A 27890-nucleotide genomic window follows, 5' to 3' on the forward strand; every position below is an offset into this window, starting at 1 on the left:
CATTCAGTCTCAATTAATGCAGTCTCTTCGTCCTGTTGGGACATGTGATACGCCTCCTTACGATTGGTGCGATCCAGGTGCATCCTTTTGCATTTCGTGACATTGAATTTTATCAGCCATTTCCTCGACCATTCTTGGAGCTATCTTTCTGTAGCTCTTCACAATCTGTTTGGTTCTTAATTTCCTTAAATAACTTGGTATCGTCCGCAAACATTTGTATGGAGGAGTTTATAGCTTCTGACATGATATTAATGAAACAGACAAACAACAGCTGACCCAATACACTGCCCTGTGGTACCCCGGTAGTCACAGGTACACATGACGATTTCGTACCATTTATCACCACACACTGTTTGCTGTCATGCAGAGAGTCTGATCCACGCTTGGACATTCCCCCGAATCCTGTAACCTTACAGTTTAATTTTCAGCCTTTCATGGGGTACGTTTTCGAAAGCCCTGGCAAAATCTAGGTATATATTGTCGATATTTCCACCTTGTTCTAAAATTTGAGTCCAAACATATAGTACCTTGAGTAATTGTGTTAAGCAGGATCTTCCCGGCATAAAACCGTGTTGGCATTCCTTTACAAGGTTGTTTCGAGCAGATGTTCCATCATGGCGTCTCTTACGATGCCCTCTAGTACTTTGCACACTATGCCGGTCAGGCTCACTGTCTATAGTTATTCGTGGAGTGGCGATCGCCCTTCTTGAATATAGGACTCACAAAAGCCATCTTCCAGTAGTCGGGGACCTTTTGCTCATCCAGGCATTTGCAGAACAGGATCTTAAGGGGCTCCGCAAGCTCGTTACACAGTTCTCTTAACACTGATAGTAACGATCACATGCAAGATTAACCGTTACTGTAAATTTGATAAACAGTAAAAGACAACATACCTGGGGATACAAACTTAATTCACCAATAGACAACGATGATTGTTGCAGTGAAGAAATATATCAGAACTTTATTAATCTATATGAGACTTTTTATTTCTGTCTACACAAACTGACTAGATCCTAACTTATTGTGTTCAGTCGAAATATTGCACTTCAAGTGGCCCTTGAGTATTTCACACCCACTGGAGAGAATGGTGGTAAATATGGGAGGTTAACAATGTACAGTATAGTGACTGAAATATTTGCGGATTAAAACATGTTTATTGTCGCAGATTGTTTTTAAATAGATTCCAGAAGCACTGCTGCATCACCACCTGTTGGTTTATCTCTTTAACAGACGCTGTTGCGGAAGGCAGTACTAACTGGCCTGAAGAAAATCTCAAATGAAAGAGCACCGACCTTCTCCCCTCTACAGTGTCTACATCACTACTGACCAAATGGCCCATCTCCTACACCTCACTAACAAATGTTATTGACCTTTCTGAAGTCAGCTCGGTAAGTACAACACATTTCCTGCCTCACAATATCTCAAAATAACTTAAGTTAAATGAAGCATGTTTATATCAACCTCATACTATCTCGTAATTTAATATCATTAACACAAACTTTGCAGTTGAGTGGAAAATCTTTTAAGGCAGCAAATCAAACAAGTTTTTCAGATTTAATATTAGGCCTACTTTGGCCTGAGGAAGGGAAACCCAACTGCGAGCTGTGCAATTTATTCTTGATTTACCAAAAAGTAAACCTCAGTCTTAGAATATTTATCCCCAGAATGTCAAATTAATAGGAGCGGAATGGTGGATGAAAGCAGATAGAAAGCATTGGCGACATACAATAAGCATTAATGTACAATACACCGCCCCGCACTTGACACTTCCTAGTCCCAAAAATGCCCGAGAATTTACCTGGATAAATGATAAGTAGGAAAAACAAATAAATTGATCCACCACTGAGCATCCTTCTACCGTAGCTATTCTCGGGACACGGCTTCACGCGGCGCCTGGAGAGGGGAGACAGAACAGGCTGCTGTACAATTATTTACCATCTAGCAGGAAGAATGTCGACCATTCAGCAGCGTGTGTTGCAGCCGTCAACCGCCGCTCCCACTATTACTACAGTACTATCTTAACTCCATGGAGCTGTCAGTGGCTATATATGGCTCATCACGGCCAGGGTCAACTATACTACCTAGGTAGCCCCCTCAGCTTAAACGCTTGACAAGAGATAAAATTAATCGCCCCGGATTCTTCAAGTAGCCTCGCAACTAGCATGAGGCATTGTGTCTAATATAACCTCTTCCAACGTGAAGATAAATAATGTTCTTAAGATGATAATATTAGAGTAGACTAAACCCAGAAGTTTTAGAAATAAACTATCATTTTTATCGATATCTAAATTTATCTCAGGGTTAAGTTCTAATCGCTTATTTATATTTTTCGTGTGTTTATTATGACATACAGGTGCTGGTGATTTCAGGCAGGTAGATGGTTGGCTGGAGTTGTGTGAGTGTGTTTGTGTGTGTGTGTGACGTTTACCTTCTTGCGTGTATATTATATATTCAAGGATACACAGTATTAAAATTTGTATGGCTGTGTGTTTTGAGGAGGGGTGTAAGTATGTGGGCGTGGGCATTTGTATGGATATATAATGATATATGTTTGAGTGTGCATTTGTGTCATCACTAGACATATATTACTTTCTGTCTTCCTGCACTTGTTAACGTACGCTGGCTGCAAATGACCAAGGTTACGTCCAGTCGTTGGAGAACCGTGCATTCTGATGATGCTGTGGAGAAATGTTGGTGCTGTTGAGAAATTATACTCTTGTAACGGCATTGTTAAATAGATACTATAACGAACCATTATTATTCCTCAGGCTTAGTTGTCTAAAAATGTTGATTTAAAGTATAAACTCATTCATAAGATGATAAGAGGCGCTCCAGTTGGTGTCGTTGGTCGGGTGCACTGTGTTCACTGCACACAGTTGACACCCACGCCATTTAATCCAAGGTTACGTAATTGCTTTCATTCCCAGTGGGTTCTGTATTTTAAAACGTTTTGGCTTAACCGTTTACTCTACATAAACTGATTTATATTCTGGACAAATGAGATTTTGAAAATAAAATAACTCGAGTAAAATTTTTATTTTACGGTTTTATTTAAGATGTAGGGCTACGCGGTAACAAAACTAAAGTACTATACTGAGAATTTTTCCTCGTCAGATTATCAGTTTATCCACACGTGGGTAACTTATATCCTCATAGACTTAAACAGCTCATTTTTTATGCATAAATGTAAACATTGTATCTCCTATTGGGTGTATTACTTGTTTCACTAAAGAAATAAAAAATGCTAAAAAATCGAGGAAATTAGTTTTCGGCAACGAAACTTTTAACATTTAACTCAACAGTAAGATAATATTTGTTACACAAGTCTATTAAAGAGGAATAACTTTTCTTAATAATCATTAATAAAAGAATTGTAATTTAAATATTGCGCGTTATCGACAGGACAGAAGCGCATGCGCGATCAGCTGCTCCCTGATTGGTGGATTTCGAATGTTTGATGCCTGTACGTGAGGGCGACGAAAACAGTGAGAGACGACCCCCTCCTCCCTGTGAGGTTGCCTGTCAGCCACACTCCCGCTGGTATTGTTCGCTGGCAGCCTTAAATTACCACCATGGCGTCGGTAAGTAGGGGCAAACATGTAGGTAAGGTGATGGAGGTGACGGGGGGAGGTAGAGAAGTGTGGAGGGTCACTCTTGGAGGTAGCACAGGTAAACTTCCAGCACTACCCTTCTTAAATTGCTCTTTATTTCACGTCTCATTGATCCCTGGAAGGCCTTTAAGATTTCAATGTTAATGTGATGTGATAAAAAATGGATGGTTCATTGTGAGTGAAGGAAGCGAGTGCAAGTTTCATAGGTGAATTACTAGAAAAGCGCATAAGTGACACTATCGGGGTCGGGTTAACTTGGGTCAGTTCTGGAATGACCCTTGCTAATTACTGTCCCTCTTTTCCCCTCTATTTTATATTCCTAAGGTACAGTCACTTCCCTGGTGGCACTAATAATCGATGAGATAAATAGGGGTAGTGTTAGTGTCTTAAGATCCCGTGTACCACTTACGGTGATGGAAGGAGACCAAACCATGTTGACGTACTTTACAAACTAATCCAAAAACGACCTGAGAAATGATATGAATATATTTTTTACCTGCTGTTCGGTTAGGTATAGTAAACTTGGTATAATTTCCTTGATATCAAATAACCTGTAAGTGTTTAATCACAGAGGTAGTAAGTAATGAAGAGTATTAGATGTTAGTCAAGATTGTGTCAAAACCCCATATGGAATATAATTATAGTTTTTCCCCTTAATTACTATTTAGTCTCTCCTGAGATGTTTTCTGAACTTATTACTGAGGTATGTTTTTTAGTGGCTGCCAAATTATTGAAGTTAGCATTTTATTTATATATTTTTTTTATATAAATGAAGATTGCATTATGGAATTTCTGCAATACATGAATTTGCAATCTACTTTGTCGTTGAATTCTAACAAGACAATCGTGTAATGCCCCGATGCTCCCAATAATGTACCTGTACATGTGTTGTTATTTATAAGATTTCTAAGTTGTCATTGGTCACAGACTTGTGTTTACTGCTGCTAATTGTCTGGCATTCATTCTGACTCGTCAAAGTTGATGACCTAGATTACTGAATTTGGTCACTTGCAAACATGGTATGGTTAAGTTAGGTTGGTTAGATACAGTTAGGTTAGGTTGGTTAAATATATTTGTTAGGTTGGTTAAATATGGTTATGTTAGGTTGGTCAAATATGGGTATGATAGGTTGGGTAGATACAGTTAGGTTAGGTTGGTTAAATATGGGTATGTTAGGTTGGTCAGATACAGTTAGGTTAGGTTGGTTAAATATGGGTATGTTAGGTTGGTCAGATACAGTTAGGTTAGGTTGGTTAAATATGTTTGTTAAGTTGGTTAAATATGGTTGTTAGGTTGGTCAAATATGGGTATGATAGGTTGGGTAGATACATTTAGGTTAGGTTGGTTAAATATGGGTATGTTAGGTTGGTTAAATATGGGTATGTTAGGTTGGTTAAATATGGGTATGTTAGGTTGGTCATATCCAGTTTGGTTAGATATGGTTATATTAGGTTGATTAGATATGGTTATGTTAAGTTGCTTAGATCCAGTTAGGTTTGCAAGTTACTTAATTCAATATGTCTAGGATCAATCAGAATGACTGTCAGATAAATAATGGAAGTAAGCACAGGCCCTTGTCTAGACAATTAACTACTGCTTTAAGATTTTAGGACAGTTAGGTAAGAAAGATATTTAGTTCTACTATATATTTCAATACCAAGAGTTTTTCATTTGTAGATAAGTTAGGGTGAATGATTTTTATGGCTTGGTGTATTATATTATTTATTTATTTTTTAATTCTATTTTATCCCCCTCCCGCCTCATCATCTTTGAAACAGGTGTGTGATTGTACAGTTTGGTTTTGGGTTCAAGGCTACCCAGTCACAAGCTTATGTATAAAATTTCCTATAACATGATGTTTACAGATTCAATATTGATCAAACCTTTGTAACCTGGCAGCTTATTGTGGTTGAAAATTTTATGAACCTGTTGTAGTTTTTGACAAACAAGTTGATCAGTGGCAAAGAGGATAAAGTAAATTAAAGATAAAAACACAAATGACTACAAATTTAAGTTGCAAGTGGAAAAAACTAATTCTATAGTGGATTGTAATTCTTGTATAATCATCTTAACCCTTTTGCAGATCAATAGTTACCTTCTGACTGTAACATATCCGATATCTTCAATGTTAGATTTGAGTTTTGGTTTGGAAATAATGTACAGGTACTTGTTGACATGATGTTTCCCCTCATTTTGTTCCTAATCGTTTAAGAAGAGTAGATGAGAAATAAAAAACAAAATGGGAAACTATTGGTCGAAAATAATGTGATTGAACATGTGACCATATTATACTTATACTTGTAGTAATGATTTGAAGTCTTTTTCTGATGTTGCTCCATTATCTGTTTATTCTAATGGTTGAACTAGCAGAATAATGTACAGCATGTGATTTTATTTGTTTATTTTTTTCAATTACAGTACTGTATATTACTTAATACCAGTATTTAAGGGTTAGTAATCAATGGTCCTCCACTCTTAAATATTTTCAGGTAATAATCTGTACCATAGGTTAGGTTAGACAAGATATTATACTGATTAGTCTTTGCAAGCTTTTTCACTAAGAAATTATTTATTACCTCAAAAAATAAAATAATCTTTCTTCACAATATTAAATGTAAATCTTAGGTTAAATTTTTTTTATTGTTAGAATGTTCATTTACCACCATTTTTTTTTTCAGTACAGTACAGTACTGTGTTGTGGTTCAAGTTCCCAAATTCTTTCAAGCACTGTATTTTGGAAGTGTCATACTGCAACTTAACCATAACCTATTCTTGCCCTAGTTATTTCCAACCTAAACTAGCCTACAGTGGTTAATTTGGCAGTCTACAGGATGCTAGATGTGCCTGGATTATGTTGTTGGTTATAAAATAGTTCAGTGTGGTTGCCATTCAGAATACTGTACTGAGTTTTTTTTTTTTTTTATCCCATTAAAAAAAAAAATGAATATTAATGATTTATTCACCGAGTCTAGTTTGCATATAGGATCTACCATCTAAAGCATTGAACAGTTAAGCATCATACAATTAAGTCATGAATGTTGAAGCTGTGTCATTCCATGGACTTTCATCACATAAGTGCATGAGCTTCATTCAGAAACCCCTGAGAAACCATATTTTTAAAGGGGGTCTTGACAGCATCTTCAGTTAACCAGCTAGATAATGTGTCACTGCACTCATGTTGTAGTACTGTCTTTGGAGAGTAAAGAATGTCTTAGGGCAAAGAAAAACTGAATGGCCCAACTACATTTTTCCTCGGTGAGAAACCTACATTAACCTAAATTAACCGTATAGGAATTACTCATATAGGCTGTGACCAGAAATAATGTGAAGAAGCAATTCAAAATTAGTTAACAGTACAGTTTAAGATAAGGACACAATATAGTGTACTGAATGTCTCTTGTGTGCCAAATTCTTGACAAGGTTAGTTTCCAATAGCAAAGTAAAAAAATTCAGGCTTTTCAGGGTATTATTGTACCTTGTTTCTGGTATGTTTTGACTGCTAATAATTCTTTAATTCTAACACGTCAGTCATGGATCCAAGTCGGCCATCCTCATACCTCCAGTTGTACAGTACTACGATGTGTCTTGTTTGTTATCCAAGCCACATTATTTCAGCCTTGAGTTTTATAACTGCTTCACTCCCACACAGTTCTCCTGTTTACAGTGCATCAGGATTTATATTACACATCCAAACTCGCCTTTACAAAAGTTTGCAGGATAAGCCACAGCTCTCGTTGATCAACATTTATGGGAACCAAACTGTCAAGGTTTACAGGTTAACTCAAAATTCTTCAAGGTTTATATAGCTAATACCTCTAGACTCTCAATCATCTAAGGTCATCCTCACCAACATTATATAGGGGACGGTAGAGCCTATGCATTTAGGAAATCCTTCTAATGGGAACATATTGGTAGTTGTGAAATCTAATATTTGTACTGTATTGAAATCCCTTGATAATATCATTACATATTACTACTGAATTCTGAATTGGAATAATAGAAATGTGCTGAAAAGTACCCATCTATTTCTGCTCATTTTGTGACTTCTGAATACTAATAATACAGTACTGTACAGTTTAGTACAATTCATAATTTGTGACCTGGGAAATTTGTATTATATTGAACAGGACTGTAGTTAGCATATGATAGAAATGTACTGTAGTACAGAATAGCAGTTAATATCCTGTGTTCTTTTCCTGTTTTGTCAAGTTCATTCTCTATTATTGATGGAGGTCGCCATGTACAGTCCTAACACGAATATTAAAATGTATGGTACACAAGAACATGAATACTTAGGTTAAATTAGGCTCGCTGTTGGTTTAGTTGGTTTTTGCATTTCAGCAGCTTCACATTTTGACCTTGAAATTTAATTTTCAGTTCATTGCATTTGCTTTTAGTTATTTACATCCTGCCAAATTTAAAAAGAAATTCTGGAGCATTAAACCTTAAGATAGCTTGAGAAATGGTGCCGGACTGTATGGGCTGAATGCACAGGGTAAATATGTTGTCAAAATTTTATATCTAGCAAGGATGATCTCTAAAGTATTTTGACATTTATTTTTTCTCGCATGAATACATAATTTACTTTTCTTATTTTTGTGTTAATATAATATAATGGTGTAAAAGAATGTTTACATTTTAGGTATTTTAGTTGCCTTTTTTTGTTGTCTTAGGGCAACATAGAGAAGATGGTACATTGCTGCGAATCTTCCCTGAATGTTCCAGTTATAGTTGGCATTATCTAGCCCCAACTTAGCTTGAAGAGTTTGAAAATACAGTACGTACTGTAAAATGGGATATGAAGTGAGTGGCCTTATTAACTATGCTTTGGGTGGATCACAGGGGTACTTATAAGTTGTCAAAGTTCTGCTTTTTACCATGTTCACAAATGAAAAAAAAATAGTTGATCTCATTATGTTGGCAATTCAATGAATTGTTTGGATAATGTATACAGTACAGTCTCTCCTCCACTTACGGCGGGGTTCCGTTCCGACTACCAGGTATTGAGTCGTAAGTCGAATCGACGAAAATAATTTGTATTATAATAATTGTAAAACTTTTACCTTTTTAATACACAAACTGAACGGGATATGGTATGGATGCTGTACACACATGGCAGCATGCCAGCCAAAGTTGTCGTATGGCGTCGTAAGACATTACGACCAAACGTCTGGACTTGAAGAAAAAAATATTTTAATATAACGACAATGAACGTCGTAAATCGAGGAGAGACTGTATGTGGCATATCCACAAATTTTTTAGTATACAGTACAGTATATGCATTGGGAAAAGTGAGACTAGAATTGTTTTCTTTCTTATCTGAATGATATGGGTGGGCCGACTTGTTTTTATCGATGGAGTGCCGAGTGAGAAATTGAAGTACAGTACAGTGTGAACCATAATTATGTTTTAGATGACAGGGTTGGTTTTTTTTTTTTTTTTGCATAAACAAGCACACATTCACAGGGCAGCTTGGTCAGGCTGATAGAAGGAAGAAGAGTTCTGTGCCTTCTTTCGTGGTGTTTATCTTTAGGTTTATCCGGGATTTTAACACCATTTTTCACTTACTGGATTTTAAGAAAGTGCTCTGCTAGTTAGATTTTTTGTTAAATATGACCAGTTAAGAGGCTTTTACTAAATACTGTAGATTAAAATAATGATTACATTGACATTTTTTATTTGGAAATTGACTGACATAACTCTGGGGGAAGGGGGGGTTACCCGTACCTTTTTTTTTTTTTGAGTTTCCAATGTATTCCCCCTACCCCCAGGAAAGAAAAAAGGCATTATATACAGTATATTGATACTGAATTATAATTCAATTTTGACAGATTACCTGGTACCTTCCTCGACAAAGGAAACACCAACTTATTTGTAGTTCTTTGTAGAAGTGAATCACACATTAAATCCCTTGAATCCAGGTTAATTCTGACCTGGATGGTACAGATGGTGAAAAGGCTGGATTGAAGAAATGTTATGTCCCTTTAAGTCCTGCTGTGTTTCCCTAAAACCATGTGAAAATTAAAAATAATTTTAGATTATATCTTAGGTATGTACCAAGCTGTGTTAAGGGTTGATGAGAGTGAGGGTTTGTGTGATACAGGTCGCATGAGGTGCCCCCCCTGTTGTCTTAGTAGGGTTGTCAAAATCCTTCGTCTGTTGTCATATTTTCTCAACATAATTTTGGAAAGATACTGTAGTTTTCTGAGCGACTGTACCTTGCAGGATTTCGAAAGTTCTGGAATGACCCGAGTAATGTCTCTTGATGGAGTAGATGTTGGGTTGGTTTAGGTTATGTTGAAGTGTAAATTTGTGCAGTTAGGTTAAGAACATGCTACTCATAGGCTGAGAAATTTTCATATGTAGACCATCAACAAAAAGGCATGTCACATCAGTCAGGACTCAGTACCTAGTGTGTTTTATGCGATTTTAAGTGTTGTTCATTGGATTGGCCACTTGGACTTTACAACACATAACACCTTCCACTTTTAGGCCAGTGTATGTGTGTTGTACATCAGGAATAAAGCAGAGAAAAATGGAACTGAAGTTGACCTTTAATCATTGTGAGTCAGTTTCATGGGCAGGTGACATGAATAGGTATAGTTAAAAACTACTATTTATTGTGCTTAGTGAGATGTTAGTTTTTTAGAAAACTTTTTAGCACTTGCAGATAAGTAAAAGACAGTTAAAAGTTCTTTTGCCACATTTAAAGAAATGTTGTATTGCTTTACACCAGTGACGGGCAACCCAGGTCAGTTAATGGGCTACATGAGTGGTCCTCCATCATCTAAGTGGGTTGCATCCTTGAAAATTTTATCATAATTCAAATAGAGAAGTCAACATACATCAATACATTTGCAATATTTTATCTTGTATAGAATAAGATGATCTGTAGCAACACTGAAACTTAAGCCAGAACCTGGACAAGTGACTCGCCACCATCTCCATTGCCATATTTAAAAAATATTTTTTTAAATGCGTTTGATAAATTCAAAATTAATAATTATATAAAACATTATTTGTGAATTGTGTGAGTATTAATGAAGGTAATTAAAATCTTGGAAAATGTTTAAGAAAGAAAAAGAAATCTTGTGGGCCCACAACCTTGATGGATCACAGGTTGTTCACCACTGCTTTACAGTAAAGTTAGAACAGTGACTTAGTATTGTTTCATGCTATACAGTACAGTATGTGGTATACATTTTGAAACAAATTCATATTTGCATCGTGTAAGAGGAATTTATGCCTTTGATGTTCTTCATATTCTCCAAAGTACAAGTACAATATATCACTCTTGAATACTGTATAGAAAAAACAAGTATTGTACAGTACACAGTACTGTTTTAATATTTATATCTGTTGATTTAGTGGTCGGGATCCTTTGTGTTCTTATGAGCGTCAGTACAATATAATAACACTATATTTATATTTCAGACCAGCAATGTTGAAAACCTCTCACCCCAGATTTTAAGAGGAGTGATGAAGGAAATGACAGAACTGGTGAAGGGTCCACCAGAGGGCATCAAGGTACACATGAATGATGAAGACATTACAGACATCCAGGCCACCATAGCAGGACCTGGTGAGGCACTCCTATGCTTATCAGAGAGTATGATTGTATTTTCACAGCTTAATTGATAGATGTTCTTTTATTGGTTATCTGTGTGTTTTACCGGCTAATCATGCAAACCATCTCCCTCTACACTGCTGGGTGGCCTGAATTTAAATAAATTGCAGATTCTCCTTCATACATTTGTTCTGGCTGGTGTGATTTCCCCACAAGGCACATGCCACCATGCTCTCCTATAATTTATGTGCACCACTACAGCCAGGATGTCCATACTTCGTCTCCTTCCATCTTGAGCTTCCCCTTTCCATTTTAAAAATCACTCAAGTAATTTATACACTCTACTAATATATCATTTCCACTCCTTATTATGTTCTTATAGCCAGAGCAACTTGACACTCGGCTTGCCACTTTTTTATTATTATTACCTGGTATTAAAAATATTTCAAGACAGTGCGAGTGGATATTGACCAAACTTTCACAAATCCATCAGCAAGACACTGAGATGAAGCTGATGCAAGATACACAAAAAGGTTCCATCTCCTTTGGTGTGTATACCAGAAGCAAAAGGGTGGCCAAAGACAACTTGGCTTTGTAGGGTGAGAAACAGATTATAAATACTGTACCCATAATTGAATATTGTGCATTAATGTTCACACAAGACACTGGATGAAATGCCAATCTCAAGGAAGATTTGTATCAGAGTTTGAAAATGAGTTACGAGAGATAAGTCACAAATTAAATCGTCAAGGAAAAGATGCCTCCACGAAAGAACTCAAAACTCTGGGCATGGATGATGCAGAAAATGTGATAAGAGTCAGTGAAGAGGTATGTTTGTACTTCACTAAAAGCACCGAGCAGGAGTTTTTAGTAAATTAAGGGAAGTCCTTGGATATGGAAATAAGCCAACATCACCCCAATATTAAGAATGACTGAAAGAGTGCTGTAGAAGTAGCACAGCAAGTAAGGAAAGTGATGAAGCAACCAATCCCTAGGTATTGTAGCTGACTGTAGTGACAGAAAAATGAGCATTCAGCTCTACAAACCACTTGTACATCCCCACCTGGAATATTGTATACTGTACAAACATTTGGAATTGTGAATTGGATATTAATTCATCACTACAGTACTTAGATCCTTCCAGCGTATGTGTTACCATTTTATTTCTAGTTTCTCATTTTAAGTACAGGGGTATTAATTAGTTTTCAGTGCAGAGCATGTGTGTATTTTATTTTTATTGACAGCTCTCCAATGAAATTTTTTTTTTGTACACCTTGTTACCTTGGTAACGAAGTTTAGCCACTTCAGGATCATTTCAGCCATCATTGATCATCACAATTTGTGGTGGGAAGAAATTTTAATAAAATTTTATTTATATACATCTTTCATAAACCTTGTTGTAACAGCTATCTTCTTACAGCTGGCACACCATATGCTGGAGGAATGTTTCGAGTAAAACTGGCCCTTAGTAAGGACTTCCCAAATGTTCCCCCGAAGGGCTACTTCCTCACCAAGATCTTTCATCCAAATGTTGCATCAAATGGTGAAATCTGTGTCAATACATTAAAAAAAGATTGGAAGGCTGACCTCGGAATTAGACATGTGCTATTGGTAAGTAACATCTGTTGTGTAAATATAATTTTTAGTTTCTTAGAATACTGTAGATTTCTGCAAAGTACTTACTGATACTCTTGATACTGACATATGCTGCAAATTGATTGCAAACATACTGTATCAACTGGCCACCCTGTTGTGATCAGCTTCTTGCCTTATGCATTAAAGATATTGTTACAGTAATTATAGTTTTGCTTAAGTAAGCTTCAATACATTAGTTATTCTGTAACCTTTTGTCACAACACTGTTGATAAAACATTGTTGAGTTTCAGCAATAAATTTTTTTCGAATATAACTTAAAATAATTGTGCTTAGATATTCAATACTTTAAGTTTTTGTAATTTCCCCTTTTAATGTACTGTCATGATAATTAACTGCATATAAAACACTGAATAGGTTTTGGCAATGATGTTCACGCCCGCTGACACAACAACATTTTGCCATTTTTACCTGACTAGGTGTATGTACTTTGAGACATTTTTAGATTAAAGCATGATTTTGTTAGGTATTAATTATTATTGGAGCTAAAACTTAGCAGCGATTAGTGTAAAAACACAACTTTCTGGGTTGAGGGTGTGTGTGTGTGTGTGTGTGGAGATAGGCAGTTGTGAGAGGGTGGGACACTTGGGAGGACTGGAACATACTATTCCTATTTGGCCACCAAGTTGAATCTCATGTTAATTGGGTTTATCCAGTATTAAAAAAAACCTAACACAATTAACTGACTACATATAAGTAAAACTGAAGAAAATGTTGTAAATTGAGAGTTCATTGTATGTGGATAGGATAACATTATAACTTTGTTATTACAGGTGATAAAGTGTCTTCTGATTGTACCAAATGCAGAGTCTGCTCTAAATGAAGAGGCAGGAAAGCTCTTGTTAGAGGCCTATGATGATTATGCTGCTAGAGCCAAGATGATAACTGAAATTCACGCACAGGTAAAGTTATTATTTTTGTGCAGGTTAAAGGGCCACAGTGAACACATACACACGCTTGTTTTTCCTAGCCATCCTATTCTAAATAGAAAAAGCATTGCATTGCTGGTAGATATAAAAAAGTGTGTAGATATAATGAGACTAGTGTAGTTGGTGTTAGGAAAATGAATACTATATAGCCACTTGAAAAGTTTCTCTGAATAAATAGCTCTCCAATATATTTGTGTATTGTAATGCATAATATGTATAACCCATAGATAAATAAGCACCTTTCATTGGGTTATGGGCATACTCTACTCATTTAGGCAGAGCAAGTTCATAAAGTGAGGTTTGATAGCTAATGTTGGTAAATGTAGATATGTGCTGAGTTGTTGACTAAGTAAAGGTGTGCATGCATGTCTGTAAGAAGGGAGTAAGGGTATTGAGTTGTGAGGAAGTTTGGCAAGGGAGAAGAATTCAAAATTTTATGTACTCCCCTGTACTTCATAAAGAGTGATGTAGCAGAGAACCAGGCCTAGTATAAAAAAAAAAGGGTAAGCCTGCATAAAGCAGAGTAAGAAGACGTGCAGTTGTAGGTTGCAGGGTTGTGGAACTGTCAGTTCAAGCATTAAGTTGATAGTTTTAGACAGGATTGTTTAGTTTGGAAGATTATTGCAAAGAATGTGGGAAATTTGTAATTATAAAGAGCCAGCTACTGACTGTAGAAGATTGATAATTGTTAAACTAAAAAAAGGTTTGTAAAACATACAGTATATTCCCACCAAGGTAAATTCCTTTAACTGGGCTAATGGGCATATGGACAAACAGAAAAGGCAAACTAAATAACCCCCTGCCACAGTTGGTGGGTGAATAGAAAAAAAATGGGAGAAGTAGATACTTGGGGTGCAAAGGTTGTGCCCGATCAGAATGCTGATGTGCAATGCTAGGTTGTAGGAAGTGAAAGGTAGAATACTGTACATGAAAATTTGGGTTGTATTGTGGAAGGAACACCATAGCCTGGGCTTCATTAAGTGGAGTGTTTAAACATCAGTACAAGATACATTCCACAAAAGTACTAGATATAAGAATACTTCAGCTTTGTTACTATTTTTAAGGTAATGTGCATTTATTTATGGATTTGTTTGTATACCCCTTTTAGTTTTAAACCCGACTAGCAGAAAGCCTGGTAAGACAGCGAGGAAGAAATATTGACAATGAATGTGAGTGTCAGTGTTGCCATTAATCACAGCCATCTAGTGCCTTTGTAGGAATGGACAGGTATTAGTAGGGGGGGGGGGCGTGTCTTGAAAGATTTATTGATTTTATGTATGCCAAGACTGGCTGTCATGTGGTTTGGGAAGAGTTTGTTTGACCACAGGGTAAACAACACTATAAAAGTGCTTGAAATTACCATTTCTCCAGTAGTCTACTTTTTCTGCAGGGTCCAAAAGTATGTAAAGGAGAGCCCAGTGGAGAAGGAACAAGCCAAGGTGGTCCACTGACTAAGAAACATGCAGCTGACAAGAAAATCACAGCTGATCGCAAAAAGTTATTAAAAGATAAAAAACGGACATTAAAAAGATTATGAGCAGAGTAATGTGTGTCATCACCTTGAAGTGCAAAAACATGTGGGTATCCATTAGTGATATCTCCTTCTTTCCCTCTCAGGCTCTGGCTTCGATTCTCCTGGTATATACAGTATATGGCGGATGTAAACTTCAGTCATCTTTTTGGATCAACAACACTTTGCCATACTAATATACTTGAGACTTTGTACCTTTGTATTTTTACAAATATATTTTGAGCCTTTTCCCTTTTTTTCTATAATTATTATTGTAATGTAGAAAGAAATGTCTTGTTTTGGGAGGTATTTAAATAATGTTACCCTGCCTTCTGATAAACTGATGTGAGGCTTATTTTAAGGTCATGGTTGGATTGATAATTCCAAGCAATAAAATTGCTGTTGGAGTGCAGTCCATGGTTTTTAACCTGGTGGTATTTATGTGTGACAGAATCCTCAGCAGACTCCTTTGAAGATATATAACAGAAGTGTCATAGTTTATATTTGTATACCAGGATGTCTGATATTCAGATTTATGGCATGAATTAATTGCTGACAATAATGTGAAATGGTCTTTCTGTAGGTTAAGTAATGATAAGCTTGTTTGTATTTAAATAATGGGAACATTTTGGTATCAAGCCTTTCATTGATGGGTCAGATGGGCTCCAGTTCTCTTTAACCCAAGCTTAACCATTCAGATTGGGCACCAGTCCAATTGGTCGTCAATCCTATTGGTTAGAATAGAAAAGGCTGGGGTCTGTTGAGATTGGAGCCTGTTTAACCTACAACCAATTTTCTTCATATTTGCAGACACTTAATCAGTTTGACTATATAATTCACAAGATTAATGTATAAATTTTTTTTTTTACCGTAAAATACAGTCCTGTTAAGGTTTTGCAGTTTTAGTGGTATTAATTCCTGTACTGTACTGGGGTATGGTAACTACTTTAACTGGCCTTGAAATTCAAGAAAAGAACTTAAAGGTGAAAACAGAGGAGGGACACAGGACAATGGCCATGAGGGTGTATTTTTGTGAGTTGTATCACAGCCAGTCAAAGAGAAACAATGGCCATGTCTACTGTGAATTTCCAAACCTGCATTAACCTTTTAGTCACTGGAGTGGGGGGCTTCAGGTGAATCTATGCTGATAGAAGAATTAAATACAAATCCTTCATTGTAACTGCCTTTTTGTTTTTTATATACACCTAGTTAGACACTGAACCAATATTTGTTTAATGAGATTCTGGGGAAAGTGGATATGGATGCAGTCTATTACCAGATGCTTGATTTTATAAGCCTATAGCTTGCATATATATTTTGTTAAATATTTCAACATGGAGTGTATAGTGTTAAATTAAAGTGTAAAAGAAAACTGAAACTTATTCCTTTATGTGGGCCCCAAATTTATTATACATGTAAGGGATATACAGTATATATCCAGTCTTCCATATCCTTGGTCTTTCCCTCCCTCCCACTAACAACCTTTGAATTATCCTCCTCCTCCTCTTTAATATATCCTCCCAAATTGAATAAATCCTGATCTGTTTTCTGCTTGGTGGTACAGGGGTACTTTGACATCTTATTTCTGTAGTGTATTTCTTATTTTATGTACCCTGCATTACTCATAAGAATGGCATCTCTGTCGCTTTGAATTTGCTTCTTCCATTTGCTCCCAGAATCCATACTTGACGGTCACATAATGGCAACTCAACAATTTCCCTGTGTATCCCTGACTTTCCTGTCTTTGATTGTTACCTTACTCAGCCTTCTGCTATTCTGGTTCATTTTATCACTTCCATTTTGCAGACATTAATTATCCACATTACTCAATTTCCTGCATTCTTTCTCGGTTCAAACTAACATATCAGTCTTTTGTTCACATTCACTGTACGTGTACACACATTTCCTAGCTCATCTCTTATTTGCAGCCTGTCATTATTCTCCAAAAATTACATCCCATTCCCTCATTTGCTTTCACCTCTCACTAACATGAGTGTACAGTATTAGACAACCATAGAGACATTACTTACTGTTGATAGTTTTTAATTTTGTTGGAAACCAGATTCGTTCTTACTTACAAACTCTTGATGCGTGCTTCACTACAAAAAAAAAATTAATTTTATACATAAATGCCATGATCATGATCTTACCTTTTTTCAGGAACTTGTTCATTTTATGCAAACCCTTGATCCACTCATCTCTCCCTTTTCAGAACCCACATTTCTTTTTGTACCATATTAAACTACACTTCCCTTATAATGTATACTCAAAGAACTTGTTCCTGTATAATTTTTACATTTATATTTACCACATTTTCCTTTATTTAGGGGAAATGGCACATGCTCTGTCATTCCTCTGGTGTTCTTGTCAGTTTGTCATCCATTTTCAATTTCATTCCGTGTCCTTAACATTTCAATGATGATTTGATGCATTCCTAGTGACGTAACATTCTTGAGCTTGCTTACTAGCCACTCGCCTTTTACTGGTTACTTTAGCCTCTAATGCTTTACAATCTCCAAATTTCCATCAGAAGATCTCCATAGTCTTTCATCTGTGACGTACTAGTTGCTTAAACTTTTCTTCCAAATAATAATAATTGATATTCAGTCAATCTGACAAAATCATGAAATGCTTGTTTCTGGTGGAGTTCTTACGCTAGCAGCATCTGGTGTTCTTAGGGCCAGGCGGTCACCCATCCAAGTACTAACCAGACTCGACATTGCTTAACTTATGCTGATTGGACAAGAAGTGGGAGTTTTAAATGTACTGACATAATAACCCTTTTACTTTTTTCCACAACATATCACCTCATTTGTTCACTTGGTAATTTACCATTTAGTGCACATCAAACTAGCTTTGTAATCTCTAAAACAGTGATAATCTTTCTCATCATTCATTAACCCCCCTTTTTTCATAATCTCTTCCTATCTCTGTGAGTGTGCTTATTATTCTTTTTATTTACAGCTGTTGCTCTAGTGCCCTCTTCCTTAACCCTTGAAGGAATTCCAGACACACCATGCAACATCAGGTCCAGAGTGAGAAAGCTGAAAATGTTTGGTGCTAGCATTCATACTTTTGATTTTAATGTTTTACACTCAAATCATGTAGCAGTGCACAACCAGTAGTTATTGCCCACTGTGCATTTCAACCCAGAAGTTCAGTTTATTACTTCACTTTTCATCCTTGCTTACACACTTGTGCCACATGCTGTTGATGTTTCCAAGGTGTGAAATATTTTCTGAAGTTGCTGTTTTCATATTTTTCTTATATTATTTCACTTTTTTTCTTTTTTTAAGGTGGCAACTATGACTGTTTTCTGTGGCATTTGAATGACAGGTAGCAGATGGAAAGAAAGTAATATGTGCTGTGGGATACTGTATGTATTGAGAGAGACTGGTACAGTATAAAAGAAGGGAGAGATAGGGTTGTACTGTACAAGGGAATCATCAAGTCTATACTATTATATGTGGGTGTGAGGTATGAATTTAGATGCAAGAGGAAGGAACAAATTAGAAAAGAAATGATGTGGTTGTGATCAATATTTGGGATAAATAGGATGCACTAAATGAGTAGAAAAGAGGACGAGATACGGAAGTGGTAAGTGCTGGGTAGAGGACAGTTTTGGGTCTATTTGGTTGGCATGGATATACCTACTGTATACTGGTATAGATTGGGAGTAAAAAGAGTGTAGAAATTCAGAGGTAGATGGTAGGGAAAAAGGAAGACCAAGAAGATGGAAGGATGCACTAGGTTGTAAGGGGTGGACAAAACATGAGGTAGTTATTTTTTGTATGTGGATGAGATGTTAGCCTTTATGAAGTGATGAGAAAATCAGTGAATGTTGGATTTTTTTTTTTTCTTTTGCACAGCAGAACACAGGTATTACTTAAGTGACAATATAGGGTGAGTCTGTGTGTGTATTTTCTCTTGATTCTGGATGTGCTGTCTTAAATAATTGTATAGTGATAAATTATGAACTTTTTGCATTTGTGTCTATCAAAAATATGTACAATATTATGTAAACGGAATTGAAAACGAGTGGATGTGGGAGTATATTGTCACTACTGACAAGTTACTGGGAATATGAGTGGAATGTCATGTCAGTTTTGTTCACTTATTTATATCTCCAGAATTTAGTTACGGTATACCAATTTGTCAGTCGTCCAGCTTTAGTGGCTGGTCATCTCCCTCCACATTGATAAGTTATCCCCCATTGGTCAATATTCCATAATATTGATCTTTTACAGTTGTGGGTGTGTGTAGGAATTTGTCTTCCCACTGATCTTTCCTGCCAGTGTTTGGTACATGTCAGTTTTTCTCCCAGAATGAGGATGTTCCTGAGGAATAATGAAACATACTTGTGTATGACTTTTTATTATTTTCTATTATACGTGTTTAATACTGTAGTACACTGTCATATTGACCCAGTCACTTTTCAGCCTACATGTGTTGGTAACTAAATAAAGCGCTCAATCATGCACTCTGTAAAACAAATATATTAATGGTAAACAATGCAAAATGAGAAATTAAATGGCAGTAGGGTTTTGTTTTACTATCTAAATATATAATATAACTGATCTGTTAACGAGATTTTTTTCAACTAACAACGGTAATATTAAATTATGTTAAGTGTGTTATCTGTCGACCAACTCACCCATATACTTTTTGGCATGTACGCCTACAAACGACCTTGAAAAAAGAATTATTTTATCCTCATAATTCATATTTATAAATTAGTAAAAAAAATTTAATTCTATGTAATTATTCACTATACTGTATGCAGATGAGAGGAGGAGAGCGAACAAGTGGTAGCAGCAACCAGTCCTGCAGCTCACCACCAGCAACAACTTGGGAACTGTTGTCATGACATAAACAAGCAGAGTTCAACACCATTTTTCTTCCTTGACTGCTGAATCTACCTACATTTCTTTTACTACTGCGTTAATCAGTAGCCTGTATGTTTGTGCGACTGCAGAGGTTTTCAGGAAATAACATGTTTTTTTTATGATAAAAATTAATTTGGATAAAAAATTCAAGTCATGTCAGACACAATACACAGCATAAATGGGCAAACGGTAATTACGTTACCTGAACAGTACTTAAATTTTTGGGGAAAATTTCCTGTACCTTTCTTTAGTGGAAAATATCTTTTTTGATCCCATATCACTGTCCACAGTTCACCCTGAATATACAACCTGGATGTAGGCACATTTACAGAGCACATAGCTAGGACCCAAGGAGCTGCAGGGCTTTCTTATCACTAGATTCTTGTAGTTTTCATGTCCCTGGGAGTGTTGAAGCATTACTGGCTGCCTGAAACTTTGGTATTTGAGTTCTACCACTGGCTGGCTCCCTAAGGCTACCATGACCCAAGGCTGCTTTTCCACCTATTTCAGTACTTGCAACTTTTGTGTCAAAGATCCACTATTCCATTGACATCCAGGACCAGTTTCTTAGAGGTTTATTTCTCCAAAGACTTTCTAACAATACTACGTTAAAAATGTTCAATTTTTCACACACTAAACGTCCAAAAGGTTTACTCTTCTGCTGACTTTCTGACACTACTGTACAGTATTACTATACACTGTACTGTACTACTTCCATAAGGTTTATTCTTCCACAGATTTTCTGACTGTTTAATCCAAAAGGTTTACTCTTTCATTGACACAGAGTATTTTGTCCAAGGCTTGCTCTTTCACTCACTTCCTGAGACTGGTATCTCTACCATTGGCTACCTGAGGTTATTGTGTGTCGGAATTTGTCCACTGTCGACTCGTAAACTTTGAGGTCCTCTTGACGCATACGTAGGAGAAGGTCAATATGTTGCCGCAGGAGCTCGATTTCCTCCCTGGCCATATCCACTCTGTTAAGGTAAAAAAGACCACTGTTAGGTATCAGCAAGTCGACTTGCCTGCTGGTGAGGTTCACTTGGCGTTTTGTATATTGACTTTCCAGGGAAGAAATATAAGAGGGCATTTAAGTCCTCATAACTGAAAACTTTAATTCTAAAAAAAAAATTTCTTCAGTTGTCCTACTACAATATTGTGGATGAATTATTAATTTTATTTTGATATCCATCTTAATGCTCCAGATCAAAATAGGGAAATACAGTATAGTATACCAATCACTTTTGTGCTTCTGTTTATCCAATTGGGTCTACTCAAACTACAGACAAGTGTAAAGCATATTATGAATGTTCAATACTGTAGTGTGAAAGCTGTCATCTCCATATTTAAGATTACCTGAATACTGAATACCACTCAGGATTTAATTTAGAGGGAATGGTGTTTAACTTAGAATGGGAGAGAGGAGGAACAATTGTTATTCAAACTGGTCTTGTAGGTAAGATTAAGTGGTGGGGCATTCACGTAAGACCAATAGTGTATATCTTGATTTTTTAACCCATGCGATATTTAGAGTAAGTGAGAAGCTGCAGTTGGGTAGACTCACTTGTTCCTGAGGAGGTTCTCAGTGGCAGCATCACCCCAGGCCATGAGTGAGGGCCCATGTCTTCTGCTGCCTCCTTCACCACTGTGCCGTGGCGACCTGCTGCTTCGCCACCCACCTCCCTCACCTGTGATGTGGCCAGTGTGGAAGATGACTCAAGGAGAGAGTAGTAGGTAGGTTATGGGGAAAAGGGGAGTATAAGGGATGTCAAACCTAACAAAGATATGGCGAAAATTACTTATACCAATCTGAAGATCAGGTTAATGTTTGCAGTTTGTGGACGAGTAACAAATGTTATTCTAAATTATTACAACAGTGCATGAGGATATTTTATAATTGTGCTGGCAAGTTGTAGCATAAAAGAAATTTCCAATGTGATTTACGTAATTCAAGATGGAAATATTTTTATTTGTAGTACTGTAACTTAATTCTTGAAATGGGGAACAGATGTAATAATGGTATGAACAGAGTTTAGTGGAGATACATGACACCAGGTAAGAGTATATGTTGAGAACTTATAAAAAGAAAAACAGTGTTAAAGGTAATTACAGTACAGTACTACAAAGTTATGACTGCAGGGGTTTATAAACTAATCAAAGTTTATTTTTTGACCAGAAAGGACAAAAAAAAATATTTAATGATTATTAATTCTAGAGTCCATCTTCTTGCTTGGAATAAGGTACTTCCTCATTTTTTTACAGTATTATATTTTATTCTCTTCACAACTTTTACCAGTGTATTCACTAGAGCAAACTGGTTTCTGTGTTTTAATACAGTATACAATACCAGAGTCCCTACAAAGGTTTGGGGTTAATGGCACCAACAAATTTACCTTATCAAAAGTTTATCATCTGTGTTTCACTCATTACCCACACCTCCCATATACTATACTACCAAAAGTGTTCTTACAATGGGGTATATTTGAGGACTGCACAAGCAAGCATGGAGAAGTGTCCTTCACATACTTTACGAGGTCATGTGGTGACCATCTTAGGGTACTCCATCACTTCCTGGTACTCTTGTTAACATATTATTTTAGCAATTGTTCAAATTATTATTACAGTAAATGTTGTGCTGTTAAATGGCATTTCTTTCCTAGAAAGGTTGTACAAAAAATCATCATCAAATTCTATCATTTTATGGTCTTAAATTTCAGATTGTATTTTTGGCTAAATTGGGGAAGGTTGAATTTGTTAATTTTACCTTCTGAAATAAATAAGTTCCTCACAATGCAGGAGCCACAATGAACAAGAACAACAATACTGATAAACACCAGCAACAGTGGAATGTTACCTGGGTTGAGGCTGGATTCTAGGGAGCGACGTTCCAAGCATCTCTCCATGATGGCTGCTCGCTGATGCTCCTCCCTCAGTCTTGCCTCTGCCTCTAGCATTCTCCCACTGAGCTCTGTCAGCCTAACACACACACGAGGATACATTATTATAGGGTAATAAAATGATGGTAAAATATAAAAGGGATTTAACATGGATATAAGATGATACATTAACACACACACACACACACACACATACAGTATATATATATATATACAGTATATATATATATATATATATATATATATATATATATATATATATATATATATATATATATATATATATATATATATATATATATATATATACTGCATAGCATGAAAGAGATGCATTAACAGGAATATAACATAGTGATGCAGTAATATAGGGATATAACATGATATAGTGACAGAAGTGCAGGGATATAACAGGATCTAGGAACACTAATACAGGGCTGTAACATGATAGTAACAAGGATATAACATGATATAATGACAGTAATACAGGGATGTAACATGATAGGGTAACAACAATGCAGGGATAAAACAGTGACAGTAATACAGGGATATAACATGGTATAGTGACATGGGGATATAACATGATATAGTGACGGGGGTATAACATGGTATAGTGATGGATATAACAAGGTACAGTGACGGATATAAATGGTATAGTGACGAATATAGCATGATATATTGACAGGAATATAACATGATATAGTGACATGGGGATGTAACATGATATAGTGATAGGGATATAGTGACAATAATACATAGATGTAATATGATATAGTGACACATGGATATAACATGATATAGTTACAGGGATATAACATATAGTGACGGATATAACGTGATATAGTGACAGAAATTTATCATGATATAGTGACACGAATACAACATGTAGTGACACGGATATAAAGTAATACAGTGACAGTAATACAGAAATGTAACATTATATTGTGACGGATATAACGTGATACAGGGATATAACATGATATAGTGCCAGGGATATAACGTGATATAGTGACAGGAATGTAACGTGATATAGTGACGGATTTAATGTGGGATAGTGACGGGTACAGAGATGTAACATGATATAGTGACAGGAATATAACATGATATACTGACACATGGATATAGCATGATAGTAACATGGGATATGACACGATATTTGTGACACATGGATGTAACATGATATAGTGACAGGGATATAACATGAAATAATGACACGGGGATATAACATGGTATAGTGATACAGGGATATACCATGATATAGTGATATAACGTGATATAGTGACGGATATAACGTTATATTGTGACGGATAGAGATGTAACATGATATAGTGACATAAGGGTGTAACATGGTATAATGACACGGGGGTATAACATGATATAGTGACACGGGGGTATAACATGATATAGTGACATGGGGATATAACATGATATAGTGACAGGGATGTAACATGATATAATGACACGGGGATATAACATGATATAATGACACGAGGATATAACATGATATAGTGACACAGGTACATAACATGATATAGTGACACAGGTATATAACATGGTATAGTGACATCCATACAAGGATATAATGGGAGAGTGATACATTACATTATTACAGTGATAGCAGTAGCGGAGTTGCCTGTTTTACCTAAAGTTGAGGAGATGGACCAGTTGCCTCAGCTTGTCTACCTCGACGTGGGCAGCCTGAGCGAGGGCCTGGTACTGACACCCAGCGCTGCTACTTCCTCCACCACCACTGCTACCGTTGCCAACGCCACCACCACACCACCGCCTCGACCCGTCCTCATCAGAGTCACACATGTCCTGGTGACGCTGGGACATCAACATGAGTGAGAAACATGTACAGACACTTACAAAATGTTCGTCCGTCCGTATGTTCATAGCGGCCCACTAATATATACATGGTAGTCAGCTGCTGCATTTATGGCCACTACACCTTCCTCTCACGTGTCTCGTATTTCTTGCAATTTTGCCTGCACTTCATTACCAAACCCCTAACTCTGTCATCACCCCCCCCCTCCAGCCCTCTCCCCTAAGGGCCCCAATCCTTATAGACCCTGACCTAACTTAACCATAATGGTCCAATGGGCCCTATTTCAAATGAATAAGTTAGGGTGGATTGAGTTTGGATAGGTAACGGTAGGGCCTACTATATTAGGTTAGGTTAGTTAAGGGCCTATTAGGAATCGTGTTCATGGGACTTGCAACCTGTGCCTCAGCATCTCACCTGGTCCTTGCGAGAGTTCCTGACGGCGTGGCGGTAGAAGTTGCCTCTCTGGCCCACACTGGCTGACCTCCTAAGACTGCCCCCACATCCTAGTGACCTGGCCGGTGATCTGTCCAGACTGCTGTTGAGGGAGAACCACACCTCGGGTTAGGTCAGGTCAGTGAGCCTCCTTGGTTATGTGCTCTCTCTTATGATCACCCTCTTTCTCTCTCTTATCATCTCTGCCTTCTCCCTCTCTTATAATCTCTGCCCTCTATCTCTTTGCCCCTCTCATCATCTCTGACCCTCTCTCGTCACTTCTGCCCCCTCCCCTTCAGCCTATTTAACTTGTTCGTTATTATGGTTTAAACAATCACATTTATTTTGACATAAAATTTGAAAATTCTCTTATGAAATTATAACGTTTATGCTGACAAGGAAGACTTTTATTATATTTCTGTTTATGAAGGTGTTTACATATATTATCAGCTTTATTTTGATCTTAAAGACATGACACATACTTCTCCCTCATTATAAGGTCAATAGGCTCCAGCTTGAGTATTTCCTGGATCTTGACCTCCATGTCATTGATCTTGGTGGACAAGACTCCAACCGTCGGGTTCTGGAGGCTGGTGCCATGGCTTCTCAGGACTGGGGATTCATTCTCATTCTCCGTGTCTTGTTTCTCCGGTTCTTTTGATTCCTTAAACAAGCTAAATGAACCTTTTCTCCAGTGTTTTGAGTCTTTCTTGTGTTTACTCGCCGTGTTTCGTAAAGGCTTGAGGTTCCAATGTTTTCTTTCCTTGGGGAGGATATCACTCGCTGGGCTGGGGATCTCGGCTTCGTCGTCCTGAACCCTAGCTGGACTCTGTCTCGGGGACTTGGTATTGTTATTGAGCTGATCCCTCGCTCTTGAAGAACTTCTCTGTACCTTGAAACTTTTAGGCGAGTTTGGCATCCTGAGATCTGAGATGAGTTTACTGTTCTCATTGATGATTGTGGCCGAGTCCCCCTCCTCCCTCACCACCCCAGTGGGACGATTTTGTTCGTAGTTCTGGATGTACTCTGAGTCCCAGTTGAAGACAGTCTTGGTGCTCTTACTCCTCCCGCCGCTACCACCCAGGTGTGTCCGCGCCACAGCCTCCCCCACAACGCCCCGTAGACCGCTTCTGGGCGTGGCCGGCAGAGGACTCCGAGCACACGACAGCAGGTAGTTCTCCTCCTGAGGGTCAACACACAGTTAGACATCATCTCTTACTTTCAGCTGAATACAGTGACACCAATATGACGACACAACACAGGAGAGGATGGTCAGACATGCAGATAAAGTTAAACATATACAAAGACATGGAATGACATAAAAATAGACAAGCATATAAACAGTCACACAAACATATACACAGATAGGAAGATGCACACACACAGGCGCGCTCCTTATTCTAAATGTCAGGAGAAGTCCGGTAATAGTTATGTGGAAGGAATAAAATAAAACTTTAAAGGTGGAGAGAGTGCACCCCAGACCACCCACACCTTCACACGGCAGTACCAGGACCACCCACACCCTCACACCGTACGGCAGTACCAGGACCACCCACACCCTCACACCACACACGGCAGTACCAGGACCACCCACACCCTCACACCGTACGGCAGTACCAGGACCACCCACACCCTCACACCACACACGGCAGTACCAGGACCACCCACACCCTCACACCCTACCAGACCACCCCTCACACACACGGCAGTACCAGGACCACCCACACCCTCACACCGTACGGCAGTACCAGGACCACCCACACCCTCACACCACACACGGCAGTACCAGGACCACCCACACCCTCACACCACACACGGCAGTACCAGGACCACCCACGCCCTCACACCACACACGGCAGTACCAGGACCACCCACATCCTCACACCACACACGGCAATACTGGTTGAATCCCTCTATAAAGATGATAGCCGGTTCCTGGTCAAATTGGCCCGATCCTAATAGGTCCCATCTTAACCAATTAGGGAGGCCCAAGTATTTATGGTTAGGTTATGTTGGGGCTTTTTAGGACTGGGGGACCCATTATGCTGGTCACACCTGCCTTAATAATTAACACTGTAACGTGAAATCAATGTTCAATATCGTGTTTGTGTTGGGTCACACTGGTCTGACCTAACTTGTATCGTTGTATAGTCATATATAATTAGATACAAGAATGTACCTGTGTACTATATGAAACCAGTATCATTATAGACGCCTATATTGATAATTAATTATATTTCTTCGGGATTTATCTTAGAAAATACAGATAAGCAGGTTTTGGGAATATCATTTATGGGTCCATTATAAAAAGAAATAAGTTGCTAAGATTTTAAATACAGGGCATAAATTACTAGAAAATTCTGACACTACAGCTGTATGTATTGGGCAGTGAGCGAGTCAACACACACACACGCACAGGGATATATATATATATATATATATATATATATATATATATATATATATATATATATATATATATATATATATATATATATATATATATATATATATATATATATATATATATATATATATATTCTCAACATTTCCTGTGTGGTTAAGAACGTCATTAACCCA

At 37.4% G+C, this 27890-nt stretch overlaps 2 protein-coding genes across 6 annotated transcripts in view; one reads left to right on the forward strand and one right to left on the reverse strand.

Annotated features, from left to right (window-relative positions):
* Nucleotides 1-16642, forward strand: part of LOC121857784 (ubiquitin-conjugating enzyme E2 S-like) — a 70493-nt gene extending 53851 nt beyond the window's left edge. The window contains exons 6-12 of one of the 3 annotated variants that reach the window (XM_042353986.1): nt 1231-1388; nt 3403-3581; nt 8285-8414; nt 11046-11193; nt 12599-12789; nt 13605-13733; nt 15151-16642. In XM_042353986.1, the coding sequence (XP_042209920.1) occupies nt 8403-8414; nt 11046-11193; nt 12599-12789; nt 13605-13733; nt 15151-15297 (627 nt within the window). In that variant the 5' untranslated portion in view covers nt 1231-1388; nt 3403-3581; nt 8285-8402 and the 3' untranslated portion in view covers nt 15298-16642. The remainder of the gene's footprint in view (nt 1-1230; nt 1389-3402; nt 3582-8284; nt 8415-11045; nt 11194-12598; nt 12790-13604; nt 13734-15150) is intronic. The other 2 variants (XM_042353987.1, XM_042353988.1) reach the window with 2 other exon arrangements.
* A 2986-nt stretch (nt 16643-19628) lies between these two features.
* LOC121857783 (homeobox protein 5-like) overlaps nt 19629-27890 on the reverse strand; it is a 42041-nt gene continuing 33779 nt past the window's right edge. For all 3 annotated transcript variants that reach the window (XM_042353979.1, XM_042353978.1, XM_042353980.1), the window contains 6 exons: nt 25793-26493; nt 25293-25413; nt 24693-24877; nt 23011-23132; nt 21721-21844; nt 19629-21133 (listed from right to left, as the gene is read on the reverse strand). In XM_042353979.1, coding sequence (XP_042209913.1) covers nt 20992-21133; nt 21721-21844; nt 23011-23132; nt 24693-24877; nt 25293-25413; nt 25793-26493 — 1395 coding nt within the window. In that variant the 3' untranslated portion in view covers nt 19629-20991. The remainder of the gene's footprint in view (nt 21134-21720; nt 21845-23010; nt 23133-24692; nt 24878-25292; nt 25414-25792; nt 26494-27890) is intronic.

The sequence above is a fragment of the Homarus americanus genome, unplaced genomic scaffold, assembly GCF_018991925.1.
Source record: "Homarus americanus isolate GMGI-L3 unplaced genomic scaffold, GMGI_Hamer_2.0 scaffold16712, whole genome shotgun sequence".
Classification (NCBI taxonomy): domain Eukaryota; kingdom Metazoa; phylum Arthropoda; class Malacostraca; order Decapoda; family Nephropidae; genus Homarus; species Homarus americanus.